Source organism: Anas platyrhynchos, chromosome 6, assembly GCF_047663525.1.
Source record: "Anas platyrhynchos isolate ZD024472 breed Pekin duck chromosome 6, IASCAAS_PekinDuck_T2T, whole genome shotgun sequence".
NCBI classification, from domain to species: Eukaryota; Metazoa; Chordata; class Aves; order Anseriformes; family Anatidae; genus Anas; species Anas platyrhynchos.
Genome location: NC_092592.1, coordinates 23,367,754 through 23,386,185, shown reverse-complemented (window position 1 = coordinate 23,386,185; position 18,432 = coordinate 23,367,754). Strand labels below are relative to the sequence as shown.

Sequence of the window (18,432 nt, the reverse complement as noted above, 5' to 3'; positions counted from 1 at the left end):
ATTGAGTCCTCCCATTTTGTTAGAAAAAGGTTATAAAAATACTCCCAGGGCACCTCATGAGACTTTTCATGGTTCCTGCCTATACATAATCTATAATCTGCCTTTACGCCTGTGGCTTGGCCAGATGGCTCTGCCTGACCAGCTGTGTAGAGCATGAGGGTGGGTGCGTGGTGCACTCAGCAGCCTGCAGGAGAGGCAGCACTTCAGTGGGTTTGATAGGACAGCAGCAGGGTTCAGCCCCAGACGATATCCAGCAGGCAGTGAAGCTGTGGTCAAGTCTGTCTTTTCACTGTCAGCCTGCCCCAGGTGCAGGTTTTGCCTGCTAACTGGATTATGCTGCAGGTCTGGTGGGAATAAAAACAAATTAAGGAAGCAAACTAAAACAAATGAATCAGAATCGTCATTGACTAACGGTGCTAAATTAAACTATATGCACTATAAAAGGCAGTTTTATTAATCTTCCATTTTAATACATCTTTTCTATCCCTTAGGATTAACTCCAGGATGGCTGGAAGAACAGAGCAATTCTCTTCCCATGGTACTGGTAATCTATAAACAGGAGTGTTGGTACACTTGTCCTTGAGATGTGTCTTCCTGCAGCAGTTGTTGGTCATGCTATCTGTGGCACTAAGCGGGAAAGTGGGAAAAGAGCTTGAGCACAGAAGGTTATCTGGAGTTTGAAAAGGTGCAAATAAGATGGTGATAAAGCAGAAAACATAGATAAACCAAGCTTTGACATCTTTGTTAGAAAGGGAGATAGTGATTTAATTGGTAATTATATGATCTCCTCGTCAATTTGGGAAGCTGTCCGTGCTGAAGCTTTTTTGTCAGATTCTGATAGTACCTTTTTCTAAGCTTAGTCCATATATCAACAATGCTATGTAAATATAAAATGGCATAGAGCTTCCGTGTTTGGAAGCATGATGCACAGAAATGCTGATTCTTGCTTCAATATCTGCACCAAACGACTTTGCTAAGAGTGAGCATGACGTTGCAAATTAAGTTGTCAAAAACTGGAAACTGAGAGCAACAGAGCAATATAGAGAGCTACAGGGATGTGAAACCGCAATCTCAAGTGTCCAAAAGCATGTGCAGAGGGGAATCAATCCAAAACTGCCTGTGAAATATCTGTGCACCCTGTACAATTCAGGTATTTTCCATCTGGAATGCAAAAATTTGCCCTAATGGTTTGTATTTTTACAGATTTAGTTACATCTATGCTTCAGTTTGACACAAATGCTTCTTGAATAAAGTAAGTGCAGAAACCGCTTGAAATGAAGTAAAGTTAGAAGAATATATGCAATGTCTTTCTGCAGCTGTCTTTGTAACTCTTTTGGCACAACACACACACACACACACACAAAAAATAAGAAATATTTCTTCAGTTCTGCTACTTTGTCTTCAAGGAAAGCTGCAGAAGTTTTGATGAGAGCTGCATCTTTCAGTGAGAGCTGCATTGTTCAGCAGCAAGTACTAGAGATTCTTGGAAAACATGCAGAAATGGGCTGGAAAGAACAACTGTGTTCGTATTTTTTAGATTACTTATTTTAATGTTCTGTACATATACAAGAATAGGGAGTGTCTTTAAAAATATCTACTCATCGTAGAGAGAAAACTCATGTCTGTATGTTTCCTTGGAGCTGAAATGGATACCTGCTGTGAAAGAATTCTCCCCCGGTGTAATTAGCTCAGCCAAATAATTGCCAGTGTTCATTATTAAAATCATGTGTATGCAGTGTGCCATTGTAAACATTTGGATCACTTTAATATCTAGTTTCAGTTTAGCCGAGTTTAGCATGCCATTACTACATTTGAGAGTAGCACTTGTGGCATTTTGTAATTTAGGTTTTCCTCTGGAGAGAAGAGTACTCTGTAATTAATTTTGCAGAAAACCCAGGTGAATCACTGAGCAATGTTTTTACTACCCAACTTCTTTAAAACAAAACATGACCCTAAGAAATGAGATCTAGGAATCCAAAGGGTTGCAGAACATGTCTTTCACTGAGTGCACAGGACACCTCGATGTATCAAAAGAAGTGCAGACTATGATGCTGAAGGGCCTGAGATAGCTCTTCTAACATATTTCCCCAAAAGCAGTTCATTTGTGGTCTTACCACTTTCATTGTTGAGAAAGATGAAAGAAAAGCATATAAACTTGTTAAAAGAGCCTTAAAAGAGCCTTTGAGACTCCACATTAGTATTACTTTGTGGTATTCTGTTTCTAAATGTCAGACATTTTACCCTTGCACTTTTTATAGCACTTTTTATCTGATAGTGTACCCTGTAAACTAACTGAATTCCAAAACATCCTTGTAAAGCAGGAAAATCATACTTATAAAAATATCCACCTGTGTTGGAAGGGGATGTGTAACTTATCCCATGAAGCTGTGAACTTCCAGTTCCAAAGGCACAGGTCTCCAGGTGTCCACCACTGGAGAGACAGACAGAGGGAGATGGAAACATATCATGTTGCACAGGAGGTAATGATTCCCTCAGACTTAAATCCTACAGAGGTGCCTAAACTGCAGTCATTACTGGTACTGCAGCTCACGAAGATACATCCAAGCCCAAATTTTAACCTCATTAAGTAAAAATGAGACATGTTTATCAGTTCACTGGGTAGAAGAACTTCATCCTTTCTCATGGAAAGCCACAGAACTACTGCTCTCAAACCGAGGTGCTGACTGAGTTAGCTCTGCATTTTCTTTCTCCTGCACATAGAATGCACACAGGAGCATCACAAGTGCACGCGGTGTGAGGACCTGGCCTCCTACGTGGTGCTCTGTGACCCCAAGTGCCAGGCACAGCTGGGTGGCATGTAGAGCAGGAAAAGGACCAACACACAGGACTGTGGACAGCCTGATTGCCTAGTGGTGTCAAATGGTCTTGTTCACAGTCTTGTTAAAAAGTGTGCTCTCCAGCTGCTCAGCTACACCCAGGCACTGTGGCCTTGCCTTGCCATACGAACTTTTCTGCCTCACAGCCCCTTCAAATGATCACTAGCTGTGACCTCACAACTTGGAAGAAGAAAATTGAGGATGATGTTAAGGAGAGCAACTTCTGAAAATGAAAACATCTATGAAAGTCTTAATGCTCTATAAAAATCAAAAAAAAAAAGAAAAAAGAAAAAAAAAGTTTATTATGTTGACATATTACTTCCCTACTACTGTGTATTTCAGGTTTTGGTATTATTCTGAGGATATTACTGTGTACCAAGTAATATTAATATTTATGTTTCAGGATTGAATTTAGCCCAAGGTTTTGCAAGCACGGCCACACATCGCCTGACCACAGGCTCTCTGCTCTGTGGAGCTATAGATTATCAACTGTGGTGCCAACTGCCTCAGAGTGCAAGGACAGACCAAATTCGCAGGGAGATGTGGTGACAGCACTGCTGGGACTGTGCACCTGCATGTAATTTAGGCCTGTTCGTATTAGATTTGATGTACTTAGTTTGTGGTCAACAATTGATTATTTGTGTGAGAACAGTGCTTGTTGACAACGCCTCGTAGTCCTTAGGAGTGACCCCCTTGCCCTTCATAGCGCTCAGCGCCCAAGTTCTGAGGGGGCAATCGGTGCAGCTAGGCGGAGCTGTGAGGACTAACATCTCAGCCAGATGATAAGAGCAGGTGCAGGAGAGGAGGAAGCAAGAACAAGGGGCCAAAACACTGAAAAACGGAGCTCGGGGGGGCGGGCTGGGCGGCCGGCCGCTACCGCCGCCGATAGGCCGCGCCGCATCGCCTGAGCGCCGCCGCCGCCGCCCAGCGCCCTCCTCCCGCCGCGCTGCGGGGAGCGGGGGGCCGCGGCCGGGCGGAGAGGGGCAGCGGCGGGGCCGCGGGGCGCGGCGGGGGCAGCGCCTTGCCCGCCGGGCTCGGCCGCGCTCCTTCAGCCCCTCGGGGCCGGACGACGCCCGTCAGGAGGGCGGCCGCCCCCGCCCCGTCACGCGGTGCCGTGCCGGCCGCGGGGCTCGGCGGAGGCGGAACATAAGGCGGCGGCTGGAGAGCCGTGCTCCGCTCCGCTGCGCTCCCATCGGCTCCGAGCCGTGCCAGGCCAGGATGCGGGGCTTGGTGCTCGCCGCCCTCCTCCTGCACAGCGCCGGCGTGCGGGGGAACGTGGACCCCGAGACCAACATGAACATCGTGAGTCCCGGGGGGCGCGGGGCGGCCGGCGGGGCCACAGCCGGGCCTGACAGGGTGTTCAGGGTCATCCAGATCGCGTTAGGGGGCTGTGATCTGGGCACTCAGTCTAAGGTTAATGGAATTCGATAGAGTTTAGTTTTAAAATCGCTTTGGAATGTTAATGCCACTGTTAACTACTGAAGATTTGGCTAAGAGACATAGCGTGGTTTGTGTAAGTGCCCCTCTCTTCCCTGCCCGGCAGCCTGCCAGTAGACTTCCAGTCGTGTCTTGCATTTCTGACATTCTCTCAAAGCATAATTGGAGTCAAAAACAAATGGCAAGTTCACTGGCCTAATGGAGTTGCAGATGGAAGAAGTGAAATTGACATAAAGCTTGAGACAGAAGAGATGGGGGATGCATCTGTTAATGAAACTACAGCGTTAAAAAAAGTGTGGTAGTTTTATTGTTTTCTTCTTTGGCTTGTCAGGAAGTTCAGTTAAAAGCTGTGCAATACACATAAGACTTCAGGAGAACAGTGAGTAAGAAATGGCACACGAAACTGCAGGTGGAGGCGGCAATATCAGCAGCTCATGCATGTGAGGACTGTGATCTTAGTGCTTTAAAGCAGCTCTGTTGGTGGGTTTGTTTCAGCACATTGCCTAAATGTAACACAGAGAACATGATAATACTAAATTAGTCATAAAGCTTGTGTATGAATCTGCAATGTCTTTGAGGAAGTCTTTCTCTTCAGAAGAGAGATGAACTCTGCATGGAATCACAGAACCACACAATACGCCGAACTGGAAGGGACTCACAAGGATCACAGAGTCCAACTCATGGCATTCTCACAGGACCACCCAAAAATCAGGCCGTGTGTCTGGGAGTGTTGTCCAAATGCTTCTTGAGTTTTGACAGATTCGGTGCCGTGACCACTGCCCTGGGGAGCCTGTCCCAGTGCCCAAACAGGGTTATTCCCTCTTTCTCATCCCTCAGTGTTCCACTGTGATACCAAGTGTTGTGAGAACTTGGTTCTTATTGGAAGATACTAGTTTTCTTGAGAGCAAATTTTATTTTTTGCCTACCATTTCTGTCTCAGTATTTTGTCCTGTCACCATAATTGCCTTTTCAACTTCACAATCTCCTTTATCGCTGGAAGTGGTGCTCAGGGTAACTAACCTGACAGATATGGATGGGGACAGGTTAGGGAGTTTGCCTCGGTTAAAGTTTGTGCTCCGACTAGTTCCTATGCGAGGTAAGTTGCAGAAGAGAACCTGTCTGCATTGAATAGATGAATGGTTATGGCACATTCCTACCACATCCTTTGATTTCACTTGGCCGTCTCTGGAAGGAACACAGAGTACTTTGAACATGTTAATGAGTGAAGGAGGCTGAGAGTCTGACTTCAAGGTGGTTTCTTTTCTTTCTTCAGAGTCAAATTATCGTCTTCAGGGGATATCCTAGTGAGGAGTATGAAGTGACGACAGAAGATGGCTATATCCTTTCCATTAACAGAATTCCTTATGGAAGAAAAGGTCATGGGTTGAGCAAAGGTAGGGTTGATTCCTGCTTGGAAAAATGAAAAGTCATAAAAAAGCTTTCCTTCACTTACAGAATTTCTGTTCCTGTAATGATCCAGAAAAATTAAAGACTATAACTTGTGTGGTTAGATGACTGCTGAATGTTATGACCAGAGTAATTCAGGCACATGTAGAGTGACTTGAGTACAAGAAGGGAAAAGAAGTTAGAAAGCTATATTTTCCTGGTGCTCACATTTTGTGTTAGTAATACACACCCCTTAGTGTGTTATTTGCGGGGCTCAGAGGCCTCAAATTTCTAGTAAGTGGAGAATAAGGGTTAAGATTTTTTTTTTAAGTAACAAAGTATGTTGAAAAGAGATTGATTGTACCATTATCGTATTGTTTCAAAACATATTAAAAAATACCTTTTCATTAAAAAATATTTTTTGTTTAAAATGCCTGAGAGTTTTCAGAAATAAGGGCAGTTAGTATGCCTCTTTTTATGATGTATAAGTGAACTGTAAGAGTTCTCACTGGAGTGTTCACAAAATAATTGCTGCCTGATTTCTGGAAAAAAACTGTTTTGTTAATTATAATCTTTGAAGTTGCCTTTGCAGAAAGTTACAAGCTAGAGCAATTCTGTCTACTGTTGTGGTGTCATTTTGTACACAGTACACGGCTGGTTAAATAGATAAAATACTATTATAAGAGAAAATCCCCTGAGAGCATCTTGAGGACAATACTTTTAAAAATATATTGCAAACAGGTGGTAGAGGGGAAGTGTAAAGGGAATGTAAGCTGAGACTTACAGGCATGATACAGGTGAAGGTTTTTGCAAAGACAGAAGGATGGAATGCTTTAAAAATGAGAGAAATGTACTTGGAAGAAGAGAGATGGATGACCTTAGACTTGCTGTCATCTTGCATTGCATACGTAAATAACAGTACATCTGAACAGCAGTCATGGAATTTGGTATCATGTCACCACCCATTGTAAAAGATCTTACCAACAATTGCATGCACGCAACACCAGCCAGTTTGTATAGGAGTTGTACATGTCCTAAAGACTACCTGAGAACTTTTGAGAGGTAAAAACATGGCACTCGCAAGGAAAGGAGTGACTGCCCTAGGGTGCGAACAAGACCCGTGGAAAAATCCTTTCCTCTGCCAAAGGCTGAGCAGCAGTCTTCCTGACCTTAACTGTTGGTTTTGCACGAACTAGGATGTTTGCACTACACGTTGCCACTCACAAGGTTGGTGCGTAAAGATCGGTGCATGGACGAGGCCAGTCAAATCTGGCAGGTGCCTTTGTCCTTAAAAATTTTAGAGAAGCTACAGGAAAAAGACTGCCTTTGAGCATGCTGATCTTGTCAAATCCTTCATCTATGACATAAGCAAACAGAAGTTTCCTGACTTGTGGGAATTCTCCACATTCCCCTTGCCACACCCTCGACCCCAAGTTCATGTTTTGCAAAGTGCTTTAATTTTAAAAACAAGGATTGCTGAGCAGATTTGGGGAAGTATGATCTCCTAGAAGAATGAAGATTTCAAAGTTCATGTTGATCTTCAGTTTTTATAGACTTGGTATCTTTTCCCAGAAAGATACCAATGTTGTGTTACTGCTGACTTAGTGTATGTATGCCGTAATTCTTTTGCAATACCTGCTTAATGTGAATAGGATCCCTTGGAGTTACGTATCACATGATGTTTTGGAACAAGACCTACAGTTCCTCAGCTCAAAAAAAATGGAAAAATGACTGTAGATCCTAAAAGCAAAAAATCTGACTTTTCCATTTTTAGTAGGAATTAGTTTTAACTGTCTTAATGAAAGATGTTGTTGATGAAACGCTAAAAGAGAACATGATGGTAAGAATGAAAGGGATTAAATTTGGAAATGTATTTTCCATTTAGATCTGGGGTTGTGTGTGACAAGAACAGAATAATACATACACGAAATGGTAGTTTAAGACCTTACCCTCTTTATTCATTCTATTTTATTTTTTGGATTAGAGGTGATACAAAATTGTTATTGTACAAGTCAGTTTGTCTTGTGATGGTACAAGTCATGTGCTTGGTGAAGTGAAAGAGGAATTGGCAGAAATTCAGCAATTGGTGGCAAATAGGAGAACAGTTAAAACATTAAAGGATTTAAACCGTTTCTCCTTCCTGTGTTATGAGATGTGCAAGTTGTGGTTTGAGAAGAGCCTCTTCTTCAAAAAATAAGAAGTTGGTTGGCCTGAGTTCAGTAGAAGGGAAGAAAGTATAAAGCAAAAGTGACCGTTACAGGAAACAAATTTAATGTTAGGCTTGAAAATCACGCACTCTGTTCCTAAAGCGATGCACTATTACCACAGTGCAGTAAACAGTGGTGTGGAACTATACTGTCTCTCGTGCTAGTCTGACACTGCCAGAAACTTGCTGTGATTCCATGGACAGTGCACCACAATTTAATTCCTTTTTTTTTTAACAAAATGGGAAAAGCAGGCACCAAAAAGCTTCATTGTCACAGCTATAAAGGCTGCCAGCAGGGAGGAATCTTGTTAATTTGGATTTATGGAACTCACAACAAACTCTTATGGCCATGACAGAATGTAGGGTCTAGTTGTGACTTGGATGTTTTTGCTGAAAGATCTAAGTCTACTTTACTGAACTGACTCACTGTTTTCTCTGTTGAAATTGTAGTAGAATGATCCCTCACTGCAGGAGGTAAATTCCTGAGTCATTTCTGTCATTGAGCTGAAATTACCACGTATCAGATTTTAGTTATTAATGTGGGAAAAATGTCACCTTTGATACTGTGTGATCTTGAGCTAGGTCTTTAGAATTTCTGACCTTCATTTTCCTCCTGAAGGATAATATGTCATTTTATTTTCCTTCAGCAGGAACCTTGCATTTGTTAATCTGTATTCCGGGTAAAGGTTTCACTTCTCTTTTGAAGTAGGAGAGTCAGGAGAGAACCTTCCTAAATTTCATGCGGGTCTTCACTGTGGTTCTTTTAACTGCTTAAGTTAAGGGCAAAAAGGCCTTTGGAACCTGGGTTTCCTTGTTGTCTATCCACACTGCTCTTCAGGTTCTGCCAGAGCTTTGCTAACAGAATGGTGTTGGATAGAGATAATGTTGGTACTGCTAACCTTAGTAGATTAAATCAAGTAGATCAGATATGTCTGCGTCAGATTTGAATAACTCACCTGAATTTCTCTGAGGCATTCAATTCCAGATGAACAGGAAGCTATAATAAATGCATTGTTTTTCAGGTCCAAGGCCTGCTGTGTTTCTGCAGCATGGTTTACTTGCTGATGGCAGCAACTGGATCACAAACTTGGATTACAATAGCCTTGGCTTTATGCTGGCAGACGCTGGCTATGATGTATGGCTGGGAAACAGCAGAGGGAACACCTGGTCCAGGAAGCATATACACTTCACAGTGAAGCAGGACGAATTCTGGGTTTTCAGGTATCCTCATTTTTGTAGAGAAACTTGACGTGCTGTTTGCGAGCAGGCTTCTCTTCCTGTCTTTGCCCATCATTTGAGCTCAGTCACGATGTGAATGTACGTGATACGGTTACATGTACTATCTCATATGTAGGGGTAGCAAAAGGGAGTTCTATATCAGTATGGTGTCCTGGGACAGCTTTCATAGATGGTCAGTAGAACAGTAATTGCTTTCAGCAGTGCTTGGTGTGTTGACTTAATCACCAGGTGTACTGCTTCATCCAAAGGCAGCTGTGCTTTATGTCCAGACAACTGATCTTCAGTGCAGTAAAGTTCCATGCAGCCATAACACACTGATATTTTTCTTTGCTTTGTAGCTTTGATGAAATGGCTAAATATGACATTCCAGCCTCAGTGGACTTCATATTGAAGAAAACTGGCCAGGAACAAGTATTTTACGTTGGCCATTCCCAGGGCACCACCATGGGTATGTGAAGAGATGCATTCATTAGAACATGCTGTAGTTGAAATGGTATCAAGTTCTATATGTGTGGGTTAATGAGGAAAATAATAGAACTTCAGAAATACTCATCAACATTAAAAAGAAAATAATTAATTAATTCTGTGCTTGCATAAAGTGGGAAGCTGTTGAAATGAAAAATTGAAGTCACAGGTAGTCAGTACAGTTTCTGTTAAATACTTTGAGCTACACAATAATCTAGAATCATTATGTATGTGTAGAATAGAAATTGTTATTTACTGTATGTAAGGTCTGCATCAGGTGCTTTTAGACCTGCATACAGAAAGAGCAGGAAGAGTATTGGGTTAGTTAGCATGGACTTGTTTTTCAGAAGAGAAGAAATCCTCCTAATATGTCTAGTTTAATTTGTGTTCTGTGGTAATTAATAACTTGAAATACCTAAACAGTCAATCTATTAATCTAAAAATCCTTTTGTACACTACATCTTAAATTTTGTAGAATCACCAAATAGAATTCTCATCTATCTTGTGTTATTGATAATTATTCTTGTATTATTTACAGCTTTCATTGCTTTTTCAACTTTGCCACAGCTGGCTAAGAAAATCAAAATGTTCTTTGCCTTGGCACCAGTAGCTACAGTCAAGTTTGCTACTAGCCCTCTGACAAAACTGGGAGTGTTTCCTGAGCTGCTTCTCAAGGTTTGTGTTTGAATGTATAAATTTTAAGGTGAATGAAGGGCATCCCTCTCTGGTTGAAAACAGCATAGCAAATAATGGTAATAGTTGTGGATTAAAGATTAGCATATCCCACAAGAATGCTGGGCCAGTTTTTCCAGCATAATGCTATAATGCTATGGAAGTCAGCAGTGGTTTCTCTAGTTTTACTACTGTCTAATGAGACAATTTGCATCAGTGCAAAGTAGTACTTAACAAGCACAACTTAATAGATGGAATAAAGTTATGTTTTTCCAGTTACAAATTTCTAGAATTCAGGCTACAGAAATCACACAATTACTTAAATAGGTGGTCTGTTTTAGAAGAGTCATGTGTTAGCTTTATATAGAATGCTTTTTGAATTGTCATGAACTTTAACGGATTTATTTCTCAACCATTTAATATTGGAAGAGGATCCACCAGAGCGTGATTAAGTGCAGCAGCTTTATTTAGATGCTATGAATCATTCTCTGAATGAGTTTACCTTTCACCATTATTAACAGCAACTGGGACATGGGCAGATTGGCAGGCTGCAGTTAAGTGCCTGGAGTCAGACATTGTGAACGTCCTGCTGTGTGTCACTTTTAACACTAGCATTTCTTTACACCACCCACAGAGCTTTCCACATAGACCTGTTTGTCCTGTGAGATAAACCTTTCCCTGATGTGCCTTGTACAGATGTAATGCTTGTCCTTGTGCTTTATTTGTTCCCCTCTCCAAAGGGAGTTGAGAGAAAAGTGGTGGTAACAGTTGTGATCTCCTGTTGCTTGTGTACTGAGCTTTGTCTGATGAGGATGGAGCTGATCAGTGCCTTGTGCAGATGGTCATGTTGTGCTGGGGAACTTGATTCTCATGATGACTTGCAAAAAAACTGCAGTGTACAAGTGCATGACAGTCTGGGGGTCAGTCATATCCTTGAAGAGCTGTCACTTTCTACGGAAGTGCTCAGTCAGCTGTTTTCAAATCCTTGGCTGTTTTTAAAAATACCCACCAAAAGGAAGTGGCCACCACAGCTCATGCATCTGGTTTTTCTTTCATGGTTTGAAGAGAGGAAGTTGCAGTACAGAGCCATTTAACAGCAGATGCAGCTTAGAATATTTCAGCCTTAAACAATTCTGATGACAAGAAGCTCTACAGTACTCCTATAAAATACTGAATTTAAAACAGATTAGGTTTGAAATTCTTGAGTGATTGCCTCAGTTCCCACATACGTTTTGTGGGTGGTGATTGACTGCATCATTTGTAGCAGAAGTACTAACCCTGACCTTCCCATTGGACTGTAAACAAAGGTTGATAAGGAAATACGTCATATGAAAATGACTTAACTTACCTATCACCAGTGTGAATGGAAGTAACTGCCTTAAGAATGCTTTAGTATGAAAAGTAAAACCAGGTGATTCTATACAATTACATGTTTGTCTTATGTGTTTGTTGTTTTTCAGGACATGTTTGGAAAGAAACAATTCCTTCCTCAGAATTTTTGGTTGAAGTGGCTTGCTACCCATGTTTGCACCCACAGAATACTTGATGACCTTTGTGGCAACATATTCTTTCTTCTGTGTGGCTTTAATGAGAGAAACTTGAATATGGTGTGTTTTGGTCACTTTGATAGTTAACTTATTGTGAATGCAGTATTGATTGTATGATTGTACTGATGGTTCTTTATGTGTAATTAGGAAAAAAAAAAAAGCCTTCTTCACTGTACTGAGTTAGGTTGAATATCTTTCTTTGATGTAGATGTAGTTGCCCAGTTGGAATGGATAAAATTAGCCTTTGAAAAAGGTACTAGAAAACAAAAATTAATTTAGATCTGTTGGAGCAGTGTTTTCTGCTACTGTCTGCAGAACTGTTGAAGTTTTTTGGTCTCTTGGTGGGCATATAAAATTACTTTCTCTGGGAGCAGTTTCTGTCCCTGCTGATACCTTTATCTGTGGTCCTAGTTTGAGAGGACTCGTCCATAGGATTTGTTCAGTTGTCTAAAAGCTAGTTAACAGCAATTGGCGTGAGACTGCTTTTTTTTATGATGATGCTTAGTGTTTCTACATCCCTGAAATCATTAGAAGCTGGTATCAGCTTACCCACAGGTGGAAGAAGGCTGAGGATTTTTTTAATTGTAGCGAGATAGAATTAGCGTTTTTTTTTTCACTATTCACTGCGTGTGGGGGAAAAAAAAAAGTACGTATTTTATATCAACGTGATAGTACTTCTTTAAAATATATTTTTTCTTGCCCAGCACGTAGTTTCCATGGTTTTGTGTATTTTTTTTTTTCCTGTCAGGATTTAAGTTTCCCCTAGGTATCATGTGCTTCTAAAGTCAGGGTGTATGAAGTTTTGAATCACTGTGAACTGACAACTTCTAGTTTAGATGTAGAATAGGGTCTAGGTTTCTGTGGAGGTCCATCTAACTATTATTTACCATGTTCCCAATTCTTAAAATATTAGCACTTTAAAAAAGATGGTCCTTAAGTATTTTTATATATTTATAATGTCATTGTTAGGTTTAAAATTCATCTTTAAATTTCTGCATTTAATTGTAAACAGTCCCCAAAACATTAGAACCTTTTACCTCATCTGTATTGTGGCAACAGTTAACTTCTTGTTCAGAACACTTTTAAGAGGAATGGAAAATTTTCTTAGTTGTTTAAGAAGCAAAATTGGGTAGAACTGTTGCACTGTGAGGAGTAAACAATGTTAATTATCTTGTTGCAGAGCCGTGTGGATGTGTATTCAACACATTGCCCTGCGGGAACGTCTGTACAGAACATGATCCACTGGACCCAGGTAAGCTTCAGGATCTCAGATGACCATGACTATCTTGTAAATATCAGAGATGTCAGTATTCTACAAACATGGAATAAAATGTCAAGATACGTATCTAGTGTAGCCCAATTGAAATTCTGGAACTGCTAATTGTCAGAATGGCAGCTGTTCACTGCAGCTGCTTTGATGATACTGACCTTATGGTGGCTCACCTCTTTCCTATTGCTGTGAATAAATGTTCACATTAAGTACTTCAGGAAAAAAAAATTTAAAAAGGAATAACTTAACTCAGATGCTGTAACAAGTATTTGTTCCTCTTTCAGCAGACCTCATTTTCATTGTAAGTTGTATTTTTAGCCAGAGAAAAGTAGCAGGCTTTCTATTTTCTGTTTGGCTTCATTTTGTATTTTATTAGTATATTGCGAACTTAACCTCAACGCACAATTTTATGCCTGTGATGCTACTGTGCCCGAGGCTTGCTCAGAAGGCACATCTATATGCTGGCAAATAAGGGGAGACATTTGCCATGAAAAGCAGTTATCAGCGCTCCTTGTGATCTTATAGTGGAACTTGTTCATCCATTTGGAAACAATCTGTTGTGCTGTACACAGCTGTTTAAGTGTTGGCTGAGAGGAAATCTGTGTGGATCTCTTTTTTCCCATTTTTCCAAAACCCTACTATATAGACTGCTGTTTCAGGGAAAAAAAGTATGTGGTGAATTATACAGAGTGGTATTTATAAGAAAACTCCATTGCTGTGTTCTTATATATTTAGACAGCTATGTAAATATTGCAGAAGTAAACATGAAGCTGACGCATTCTGGATTTGAATTCTGGAAATTGTTTTCCTTAGTGTTTCCTACTGCTGTTTCGAAAGAGCGTGGAATCTTAAGGGATGTGACATGGTCTGATGGTACTGAATGTTAATGTTTCCCGATCCTGTGATGCTGGTACAGCAGTGATACTTCTTATGCTAATACTTGGCATTTCAGTGGTTCTTGTGTCAATTGCCTTTGCCAGTTCTCCAGCTGACATAGGCTTTTTTGTTCCTTTGACAAAAATGTTCTTTTTTTTTTCTTTTCTTTGTGTGTGAATATTTGTTGATTTCTAGGCTGTGAAAACCGGGGAACTCAAAGCTTATGACTGGGGAAGCAAGGCTGCAAATATGGCTCACTACAACCAGGTAAACATCTTTTATGGATCTGTTAAAATTTTTGAGTGACACACAAGAAAAACATCTTCAGGCACTTCTCTTGAGTGTATTTTTACTATGTGCATAAAGGATCATGAAGCTCTGAGGTAGTCCTAAATATGGAGTCCGTGCTCAGATACGAAGTTGTGGTGGCACAGTGTTTCTTGAGGGTGATCCTTTTGCTAAGATTTAGTTCAGGTCCTGCCTGCCTGGGTCATGAGGTCCCTATGCACTTCTCACAAGAAGGAACATACTGTCAATTCATGTGTACTGCTTATCTTCATCTTGCTTAATCTCCACCTGTGTTTGTTTCTAAATTGCTGAGTGCAGTACTAAAAATATTTTGCCCCTTGTCACTTTAGCGATGGGGAAATATTGCTGTATCATCCTTTCAGAGGAGGGATCGTTCTTAGCGTTTGATTAGGGGTTAGAAATACCTAAATGCAGTGTATTCTCTGAGACCTCCCACTACACAGTAGTCCTTCCTGCTATCTTGTAAACTCACCATCTTTACTGCTGTGCGTGCTACGGTATTGCAGGACTCTTTGGAATTACATTTTTTCTTGAAAGTCAGGACTCTGTCTACATCTCTGGTTGTCAAAGAGCAAAAGAGAAAATCGGAATCTAACACATTCTTCCTGCAGTTGCTAGTGTATTGCACTGCAGTTGAGTACAATGCTGGAGACTTGTTCTAATGCTTTTGTTTTCACTTTTTCACTCCTCAGTCTACTCCCCCTTTCTACAAAGTGAAGGAGATGACTGTACCAACTGCTGTGTGGACTGGTGGACAGGACTGGCTGGCAGACCCAAAGGATGTTGCCATGCTGCTCACTCAGATCACAAACTTGGTTTACCACAAAAACATTCCAGAATGGGAACACTTGGATTTCATCTGGGGCCTTGATGCACCTTATCGCATGTATAATGAAATAATTAACATGATGAGGAAATATGTCTAAACCTGCATGGTGTTTCAGAGTATTAGTTCATCAGAAGTTATTTTTTTCTGAAGCATATGCTTTTCTGGCAGTAATGCTACATTGCTTATTTATGATGCATTTTTGAAATGCCAGCATTGACTACTGAATTGGATTTGTACGTGACTTGTTTTTCTCAGTATTATTTCTCTCTCCTACACAAATCCTCAGTATAGCCTGCTGATTTTGCACACAGCGGCTTGGTACCCCAGAAAAACAGCAGTGTGACTCTGCACAAAAGCAGTATTTCATGTGCATATAGATTTAGTGACATGTCTGAAAGACAAGTTAGTCCACTGAGCACCTCAGGTGCTTGACAATAAAACTGGTTTGCTCTGCATAAAGCACTGCCATTTCTTAGTACATTGCCATTTCTGAGTCCTTTTCAGAAGTATGCCTTGTACTGACCCTATTTGGTGCTGGTACTTTAAAAAGCACTTAGTGACTTCCTGCTGCATTGTTTTAGCCATCACTCACAGGCTAGCTATATCAGATTACTTTTTTTTTTCCAACATTGCGCAGAAGAACTGTCTTGAAGCCAGAGAAGATCACCACTGTCAATTGAAATCTCCTGTTTTGGAACTGATTCATTACTGCATTTTTCTTGATTTCGGCAGTATCCCTGAAGCCTTTCATGTTCCACATGACAACTGTGGATAAGGATCATTATTTGCCCTTGAAGATTTCTGGAACAAGAGAAGCAGTTAAAAAATACCACTTCTTGTTAGCTTTGTCAATAGGTTACGACTTTCAAGGAGAATAACGTAACATACTTGTGTTTTGTTTGCACTGACCACTAGAAAACAAGCTCCTCCCAGTATACTACTGGCCAGGGAAGGGCCAATGCATTAGTTCTATAGCTTGAGTGACTTAATTTGCATGAACTCTTCCCATTAATCTTCTGCTGCTTTGCAGATCTGTTAACTTTTTAGCTGCTTATATGGTGCTTGCCACCATTGTGTTCACCATACAATAACCTGGAGAAGCCTGGCTGTATTTATGGTGATTTCCATTTGTCTCAGCTTCTACTTTAGAATGGGGCTAAGCCCCCATTTAATGGGGGAAGAGGATTCACATCTGCTTTAGGGGCCTGACTTTGGAGCTATAACTTTCTCTGGTATAGGTGCCTTGCTCACTCCTTTGACTGCACAGGAGACTTTGGCTCTTCTGAAGTGCATGTAAGTTCAATGCCTAATGTAGGTGTATGAACAATCTCCAGAGTCAATTGCCTCAGTCCAGATGAAAATTTCTGTGCCAGAGTTGGAGTTCAATCCAGATCTCTGTCAGTAATCCTAACGGGAACAAAAGACTTTTCTATATGTAATAGAAAATAGTACAGTTTAAACTGTGGCAGCCTTTTTTTGTAAGAAAGAAAATGCATAAGCCATAAATTAGGAGTTGAAAAAGGAGGAAAAAAAAAAAACTAATTCAGACTCAGGGAGTCCTCAGGCTGTAAGAAAAAGTGGTTCATGGTATTGCAGATGTGATGCCTAGCAGGACCTTTAAGTTTGCTTTATAGCAGTCATATTTGCTCCACATTGCTATACTGGAAGGAAGACTGTAAGAATCCAAAGTGGTTAACTTTGCAGTTGTGATGGTATGTGATACAGCAAGAGCCATGTGCATTGTGTTTATTAAGCTTGAGGTATTTCAATAAATGAGAGACCTGTTTGGAGTGACGTGCTCTGTTTCACTTCTTGTTTCCTGAATACATGTGAGTCTTTGGGACAGAGTCCAAAGAGCCAAGTCTATTTTTCACAACTATTCATCCATAGAACAAGTACAATAAAAAATGAAATAGGATTTTACTTGGTGATTTTACTACTTTCCTGAAAGAAGCTTTGTCTAAGCCTAAAAGGCCATTTGTATTGTTTCAAAAGATTTTTCTGAGACTTCTAGGTAAGGTATGAACTACAAGTAACTGCTCACAAGACTGAGGTATTTTCTAAGCCTACAGGTGAAGGGTTCTGGTCAAACTACTGACATGGTAGAAAGCTGCTTGGATCACACTCTTAAGCCTTGGGTAGTTACTGTCTAGTAATCTCATAAATAGCATGTAACTGCATTGTACGGTAGGGAACTAATCTTTTCCTTTGTGCATTTGGTGTGAAGCCCCAGCTTTTGACCTTTTTCATCTTCAGTAATAAACACTCAGGCCATACCTTTCTGTCCATTCTGGATACAGTAGATGCACAATTAAGATAGCAGGGTGTATTAAATCCTGTCGCCAGCTTTGTCAGCTGCTGAATCCCCAGTGTGCCTGGAAATACTACCAGAATAGCAGAAGCTTTATGCAAAAGCCATTGTGGAGCTTCTCTGCTTTGCTGGAGCAGGCATGGACATGGGAATTAAGAGCTGCTGTGCTGTTCCTGGCCTGCTATGTACAAGCACTGTATGACACGAAGTTGGAGAGGCATCAGTGGAAAGAAATGTGCAAAATAACACATTCTGAATGTGGAGTAGAACAGTGAGATGCTTGATCTAATAAGGAGCAGTGCAGTGATCAAGCTATGCTAGAAAGCTGGAGACAGTAGTCCCCATGCAGCTGGTGAATTGTGACTCACAGACCTGTCTGCATCTGAAGCAAATGCACGGTCCAGGGTGTTCACTCATGGATCTACAGCAGAGCCAGGGCACCTGTTTTTGCCTATGAGTAGAACCTAAACAGGACTTTGAATATACATTCAGACTTCATCTCAACCAGTAAGGCGTGATGATAGTAGGGTACACGTACAGTAGTGGTGCTTACTGTGTTCTAGCTCAATGGCCTTCTAACAGTACATAGTGATTTGGTATCAGGTAACACTGGCAGAAGCTCACACATCAGCTCCATCAACATGGAAGTGAGGCAGCATAGCACGTGGTGGTAAAACAGCCCTACTCCAATGGGGCCCCATAAGCAAAACAGTTTAATCAGCTTGGGAACAAACTAGTTTTGTATAAATTATGCTTTATGGTAAAGGTGCCATACAAATATTGGAAACACAAATACTTTATTAGCAGAAAGTTGCAAATGGTTCTCATAGGATATGAAAGGAATCTTGATGGAGGAATAGATTTTGTGATCGGTAATAAAGCATGGCTGTCAGTAGAAGATTGTACTGTAATTAAAGCATATATTTTGATGTCCTATAAAATACAAACCCATGTGGCAGTATTTCATGTCATGAGTGCTAATGGCCTCTCTTCTCTAAGTAGCTTATTTTCAGATAATTTTGTATAAATACAACATGGCTGAGATTGC

The 18,432-nt window shown here is 40.9% G+C and overlaps 1 protein-coding gene across 1 annotated transcript; it reads left to right on the top strand.

The window, feature by feature from the left end:
* Positions 1-3,777: 3,777 nt before the first annotated feature.
* On the top strand, positions 3,778-16,863 carry LIPA (lipase A, lysosomal acid type). Its single transcript, XM_005029426.4, has 9 exons — positions 3,778-4,139; positions 5,548-5,668; positions 8,889-9,087; positions 9,444-9,553; positions 10,109-10,245; positions 11,703-11,849; positions 12,970-13,041; positions 14,131-14,202; positions 14,937-16,863. The coding sequence occupies exons 1-9, from the start codon at positions 4,056-4,058 to the stop codon at positions 15,168-15,170; spliced, it is 1,176 nt and encodes a 391-aa protein (XP_005029483.1). The 5' UTR covers positions 3,778-4,055; the 3' UTR covers positions 15,171-16,863.
* The last annotated feature ends 1,569 nt before the right edge of the window (positions 16,864-18,432 follow it).